Consider the following 7,826-nt stretch of genomic DNA (forward strand, 5'->3'; position numbering starts at 1 on the left):
CGAAATTTTGAAAAGTTTACTTATATACTACCGTCAAAATCGATCGATCCAACCAGCTGCATACACCTGGATTCCATTTTTCTCTGAAATTAATGGTCCTGACACTAACCAAAATATAAAAAAATACAATAATATTTATTTATTTTGATTTACACAAAATTGTATAGGTTAAATATGTTTTTAGTCCCTATACTATCAAGCGATTTTGGTTTTCGTCCCTCTTTCAAAGTAAGGTACATTTTAGTCCTCCTCCTTAAAGAAACTTTGATTTTAGTCATCCAAAATTAACACCGTTAAAAACAAGCGTCAATCACACATCAGCTGGTTTTTAATGGTGTTAATTTTGGAGGACTAAAATCAAAGTTTCCGTAAGGAAGAGGACTAAAATGTACCTTACTTTGAAAGAGGGACAAAAACCAAAATCGCTTAACAGTATAGGGACTAAAAACATATTTAACTCAAATTGTATTGATCAATATAACAAATTTTCATCAGGCATAAGGAGCAATCTGTTTTCATGTTTAAAGGCTTATTTCATATTCAATTAAAAGCGTTTTATCAATTTGTAACTGTTAATAATTATTGATAAATTGAGTTAAATAATCATATGTATAATCTTAATTTCAATCTTGCAGCAAGAACTGCACAGAAAGAACACTGTTTTTTCAACCTTAATTTGGATTTATATTTACATAGCCAAGAACGTATGAACTCAAATAAAGGTGTTTTCAATTCAAAGCTTTATGTTGACATCAAGAACTAGACAATCCTGGGTGAAACATTGTACTCAACATGGAAGCAGGAATCACCTTAAGTGAATTTAGAAGGAAATCTACATTTTGGCTTACATTTCTTATTCACCATAACTTAGTGTCTGTGCGTGTTGCATAAAAAATTGGATAGCAAAAAGAATATAAACATGAAGCAACTATACTCTTTCTCTTTAAATTTTTATAATTTTACTGTAAGAACTTGAAATATGATCATATATGAAGTATCAATCAATCAGAACATCCATCTGGGTGAAGGAGAATGAACAGGAGTTTGCCGAGGTGGCTTGCTTGAGCTGCTGTTACGTTTCATGATGGAGGAGACAGTGGGGCTGAAATAGTCATTGCTTCGTTGAGAAGTTGCTGCACCTTGTGAGTACATTCTCTTCACATGCATAAAGCTTCTCTGATTTTCCACCATCATTCCACGAGCAACTTGGCTTCTTGGTGCAGCACCCCACCTGTTGTAACTCACACAACTCTGGCTCCTTCCCACTTGCTGAAACTTCAACTCTCTGGGGCTTGTGTAGTTCCGGCTCTCCGCGGTTTCGGCCGAGTACATGGTCTCTCCTTCGCTGCTGTATCCGTTCTGCATCTCTGGTACTTCCACCGGAGACGAGCTGGACTGAACCTCGCTCTGTGCAGCTCCATTGACAGACCCTGTTGAGGAAACGTCTGGAATAGGAGTTGTTGGCCTTGTGTGCTTGTTTTGTTCTCCTTCTGTTTGGTTTTCAGGAAAAGGGTCTGTGGCATGATTTTCAGCAGACTTTGGTTTGGATGATTGTGCCAAAACTGCAGCTTTGGCTGACCTTGGAGGAAAGTTGATGTCCAAAAGCTGCAATGGTATGTTTTCTTTCCTTCTGAGTGGCACAGCAGTTACTCTAGGTGATTCGTATATTTCTGGGGTGGGAATTCCCTGGACATGCGCAGCATTTGGATTAGTGATCAAGCTTTCTTCTTCAACTGTGTTGGTAACAGCAGAAGAGCTTGGTCCCTGATCTCTTGTCTTTGAAGCATTGTTTGATGAAGATGTGGTGCCATCATCATTGCCTTCTGTTGACTTGAAAACTTGTCGAAGGGTGAAGGAAGCACATGAATGCTCGCTCCTCGGCCCGGTAGACATCAACCGCATGATTGGTAATTTTGGCTTGTTAAGCTCATCAAGGTTGCCTTCCCAGTGCTGGTTTAACCAATCACATATGACAGGAATTGGTATGCCAAACTGCATGGGGAGTTCTTTCTTCCAAGAGGACGACGATGAGGATGAAGTTGAAGGTGATTTGGTATTTGGTGATGTGGCTAACTTCATAGGATCACATATCATAAAAGCTAGATTTCCATGCACATCAAAACCAGCTGAACCTGGACTCCATTGAATTCCATCAGTTGATAATTTTATGAGATTGTCAGTGGCTATGACCACCTTTCCTTCACCAACAGTGAGCTCCTGTTTTTCTGTGTAGCCTAAAAGGTAAACTACACTTCCCAGATCCAGATTGGCTTTGCAACTGGTCTTCAAGTAGTGAGGGTATTGACCCTGTGCATTTGAGTCCCCATCCGCATCATCTAAACCCACAATTGTAAGATCTAAAACAGAACTTGTAATGAAAAACCTGAAAGCAAGTGAAAAAATCAATGCACTACTGGTTACAAATAAACACTCTAAGGACTACTTATAAGTGATGGTGCCAACTACAGATATTTTTTTCATAATAAGATAATAAAATTCATTGCCAAAGACAATAAGATATGTCTTCTAAATGTAGAACTCTCATAACTCTTTTGAATATCCATCTAAGGAACTTTTTTGAAGGAGTGTCCTATTCACATCATCTTGATGTAGTGCGATGAGGCAATCATAATTTAAAATAAATCACATAAGCAATTAAAATCATTAAAAAATAAGACAACAATGTAAGTTGCATCATAAAACACAAAGTTGAATGGAAAGCATATAAAGATAAATGGTGCTGCTCTTCGAAAAAGTACTGGGAGAAGCTTCAAACATGCTACTTGAAAGTGTTGACTCAAGTTTCAGAATGCAGAGTCCGAATTGAGATGCTAAAATATTGGATATATAATGCTAGAAACAAAGTACTCAAACCAAAGAAAACTTCCATGGCAAATTCAATACCACCATAATTCTATATTCTGACACATTCTCTTTTCATGATAGTCTATTACTGTGTAACTATGTTTTGTTTTGCATTATGACTTTAGCTAAAAGGTTAAAATTAAAAAGAGAATTACTAAAAATAATATCAGCAGAAACTTGTTTGAAAGGAGAAATAGTAAATAGAGGTTACTTAAGCATTATAATGAGATGCCAATAACTTCATAAAATTCTCAGATTAAGCGTGCCAGATTAAAAGTTACAGGGCTTGAAATGTATGACAGTATTGAGAAATATGGAGAGAGGAAGTATAGGAAATATTATTAAAATGTAATTATGAATGTGATTAGAGAGTTCTCTATTAATAGAGATCACAATGAGCTAATTAACTACTATCAGATTACAACTGTATAGCTGAATATACAGCTGTTATTGACAACTATCAGAACATAGAGACAAAAACAACAGTTGTTGAGTATTAGTAAGGATGAATCACACTTAACTTGAGTGAAACCAAAACCAGTAAGAGTTTTGGTGAGCCTTTCATACAATGCACAGGGGTTGTTTAAGAAAATAAATTGCTTTATTCAGCTAGCATACTAGATTAAGATTGTCAGATTTGAAGCCGTCTGGTTGCTGCATATAAAGATCCTAAACTGAGTAGCCTTGAATTGAGGCATTGTTAACATCTAATTACTGTATAGACCATTGATTTGAAAGAGCCAGAGTCAAAATGATACAAATTGTGACAGGTTTACAACCGGAGAAAAGGTTTTAAAGAAGTCACAACCTGGAGTTTGGTGGAAACTCTCGGCAAGAAGACTCTCTCTATACATATTGACAGCATCGTCATGATTTTCTTTTATTCAAAACACCCACTTACAGCCAATAGCTTTTCTTCCCAGAGGTAGAGGAACAAGAGACCAAGTCTTGTTAGCAATTAAAGCATAAAATTCATCTTCTATAGCTAATTTCCATTGTGGACAAGATAAAGCTTTCTGAACAATGTGAGATCAAAAGTAGTGAAAAAAAAAAGAAAGGTGCAGCCTGAGTTTAACTATACTGGAATTTGCGGTCGTTTGCATGGAATGGACAGATTTGACAGGATTAGGGGTTAGAACAAGTAGTTTCCTATCACAAGTTCAGGGATAGGACTAGATGAAGAATGAAAAGAAGTACTTTCAAGTGAGAATAATGGAGTAGACACACAAGAGAGAGTAATTTGGACGTAACTTCTGGTGTAGGTAAGACAGGCCCAGAAGAAGTAAAGGGAAATTTGATGTCATTAAAAACAACAGCCTTAGAAATAAACAGTTACCATAACAAAACTAAGCATTGTGGCCCTTGTCATGAGGTTTTTGGGAAGTCCTACATCATCTGTCTCTCAATTCTTAGATTGCATCTTACATAACTATTTCACAACTTCGCTTAATGCAAATTGACTTTAAGATGAAATATGACATGATAACACTAATTGATTACAACTGTATCAATAACTATATACAGTTGCATTCACAGCTATGACAAATATCACACTCTATACTCTATCAACCAGTTATGACAAATATCCCAGTTTAATAAATGAGCCCAAACACCTTCTGAGGGTTGATTTAATCTGCAGCACTTACTAAGGAAAAGTGTGTTCTAGGTCTACTTTTCTTTTGGAACATTATCTCTAACAAATTCTTAAGAATTAGAATATGAAAGTTAAAAATATGCTAAAACATCAAAACTACTTTTTTTTTTTACTTTGAATTTGTTTAGATTGTTTTTTATTTTATGCCATGTATCACGGATTGTTCATTCCTTAAACATTATGCATAACATTAGATTATTGATACCAATACACACCACACAAGTCACTATTTACAGTAATTTTTAATAACTAGTCTGGCTTGCTATGCCTAGAAATAGCTACTTCTGACCATAAATTAAATCATTTCAAAGTTTCAAAATAAATATATAGGGCTTTGTACTTTCCAGTTAGTAGTTCTTTCGACCTGCTAGTAGGCCATGTTGGTGAGGATAGGGCAGACAGTACAGAAAACTAAATAGTTGAGCTTATAAATATATGAATACGCAAAACAATATAAATACATCACCTAATGGAAATTGAATGACATAATATTGGTACAAAGGTGTAAAGCTTACCTCTACAAAAGTAATAAACTAAATTAGCATCTACCATTAATATTCTACATGAATGTCCTTAATAAAGTGAACTAATGTTAGCTACAACTGCTAAAAAGCATAAAAAACTTTCAAACTTCACTGAATTGCAGGAACACACAAAGTCAACAAAGGAAGACCAGATAAATCACCAAATGAACATAAAATAGAGACAAGAAGAATGTGTTGTGAGATGAGTCCCTGTGTTGTACAGTGCCAAAGAGTTCGGTTCCACTTAAACAACGTATCAAGTTCAACTCTTGCTACAAGTGAATCTACCCGAATCCAACTTGAATGAGTCAAAGCCAGAGGTAGCTTTCAAACACTAGGATCTCTTACCAAAAACACACAACTGTTTTCAAATTCTAACGAAAACGTGTTTCCAACCTTTAGAACTGAATTCCAATCCAACTTCACCACATTAAATGCATTGGTTACCAATATCAGAAACAAATCTTAACACAAAAGCCAACCACCTTGCACCTCAGTATTGTTTAACCCTCCACTGGCCTACTTATCTCCCTCTCTTACCTAACAAATACATAAAAACTTAACCACTCCCCAAAAAAGCTTTTCGAAAAGTAAAAGATAATAATAGGTTAGCTACATTTTCTTTCAAGTTTGACATCAACTTGAGCAAGAAAAAATGAAATCACGGCACTATCGTCAAATAGGGGTACCTCTGAGGAACAAGAGTTGCAGCCACACCATTGTGCAGCCGGATCTCGGCACTGTCGGCGGCCACCACCGAGGGAAGATTGGTGTGAGTTGTCAAAAGAAGATTCCGGTGGATTAAAAATCCGGTACCGGAAACCCCATTTGGAGAAATGCCGGTGATAGTAGCCATACCTTGACCCTTCCCTGTAAAGATTGCAGCTTTCATTCTCTCAGACTTACTCACCCCTTTGCAGAAACACCATGATTCCCTCAAACTCACACCCCCCATGACTCTGTGAGCAATGGGTATCTTCAAAGACTTCAACTTGAGATCTAATATCACTCAATGAAGCATCTCAGTTCCAAGATCATGGGTAGGGCAGTAACAATGCAAGAAGAAGAAGCTAAGAAGACAACAATGTAATGAAAACAAAAGAAACAATAGATTGGTGTTCCCTCTCTCCTCCCCACTTCTTATCCTAGGACTTTGTCTTTGGATGTTGTAAAAATGGTGTGTTGTGGATTAATGTCATGACCCAAAGTACATTGTTGCAGCTCAAATGGAACAACACATTAGCTTTATTAAAGCTTCATAATAAAGAGGGGAAAAAATCAGAAGAGATGACAAATCAAAAAGCTGCACAAAAAATTATATCAAAATAATGAAAAATAGATCAGCAATTTCACAAAACATATGTTCATCAGTAAATATGTTTTTTTATTTAATTCACAGAGTATAAGCAGTTCCAATGATAAAACACGGTTGTCAAACTCTAAACTTTTTATTACATGACGTTTGTTTGCATTTTAATAGAAAAAAAATCAATGAATGTTTTAAAAAGTGAAGTTACATTCTTTTTCATAATGATAGCTAGGTTCAGTCAATTCACTCAGTTTGAAGTTAACAGTTCGTGATTGATAATAATTGAGTTATTGATAAAGCTTTTAATTTGACCAAAATACTCTCAAGATTTAATTATGAAATTTAAAATATTTTTATACTTTTTTATAATATTCACATTGATAATTTAGTTATATTCTATTCAAATCAAATAATTCATCTCATACTTTATCAGAAGATTATTTCGGAGATACCTTTTCTGGGAATGTGATTACAAAATTCAAAGGACCCATTAAAGGTAAAAAAAGATGGAGTTATTATTCCCTTATTCATTGCCGACAAAAATTATTATGCACCAACCTTCTGAACTTGCAGATCAAAGAGCAAGCCCCGTGGATGAGTTGTTGAGTATATATGATTTTTTTGGGAAGAAAATGAAAACAAAAAAAAGGTGAAAATAAAATAACCTCTTAATAATAATATTATACTGTCATTTCTTTTTATGAATTGTATAAAATATAACATGTATTCGATATATTTATGTTTATTTTAAAATATATATAATAATTCTTAACAAATAAATATATGATTTTTATTGTATAAATTTAAGTTAAAATTATATGTATTAAAATTGTAAATATAAAAAAAATTATAATTTATTATCATTATAGAATAAATATTATTTTTTATAAACTAAACATTTTAATAATATATATTAATAAAGTATCTTAAAATATTGCACAAATATACATATTAAACAGGAATTACGTATTGGACATATCGAATAAAGATACTAACACATATACGTAATCCAGATTAAAATATTAATAAATCATAATTTTTTTTTAAATCAAAAGAATTTGATTCCTCAAATAGTCAATATCATATTTTTTCACTTTTAATAACGAAAATTATTTTCTATTATTACTCTAATAATTAAATGCATGTATAGTCTTATTTAAGTAAAAAAAAAAGTAAATCCATAAAAACAGTATAAACTAGTTGTGCAATATTAAAACTATAACGAGATACAAGTTACGGATATTCCCTACGAAGAAATATTTCGGCCAATTTAAATGTGTCTCTTGTGAGTTGGCTGTCATTATCGTCACGAAAGGTTAAGATTTTTTTAAAATTTACACAAATTCACAAATATATGATAAATTAAATGTAAGTAGACGAAAAATTATACTTAAAAAGGCATTATATTTTTTTTATTAGAGCAACATTATAAGGATCATTAAATATAACTTCAACAGATAGATGCTTAAAAGAC

At 33.7% G+C, this 7,826-nt stretch overlaps 1 protein-coding gene across 1 annotated transcript; it reads right to left on the bottom strand.

The window, feature by feature from the left end:
- Positions 1–920: 920 nt before the first annotated feature.
- LOC108329662 (uncharacterized) lies at positions 921–6,372 on the bottom strand. Its single transcript, XM_017563987.2, has 2 exons — positions 5,733–6,372; positions 921–2,383 (listed from the first exon to the last, which is right to left on the bottom strand). Exons 1-2 carry the CDS (start codon positions 5,996–5,998, stop codon positions 1,006–1,008), a joined length of 1,644 nt encoding a protein of 547 aa, XP_017419476.1. The 5' UTR covers positions 5,999–6,372; the 3' UTR covers positions 921–1,005.
- Between the last annotated feature and the right edge of the window lie 1,454 nt (positions 6,373–7,826).

This window comes from Vigna angularis, chromosome 2, assembly GCF_016808095.1.
Source record: "Vigna angularis cultivar LongXiaoDou No.4 chromosome 2, ASM1680809v1, whole genome shotgun sequence".
Classification (NCBI taxonomy): domain Eukaryota; kingdom Viridiplantae; phylum Streptophyta; class Magnoliopsida; order Fabales; family Fabaceae; genus Vigna; species Vigna angularis.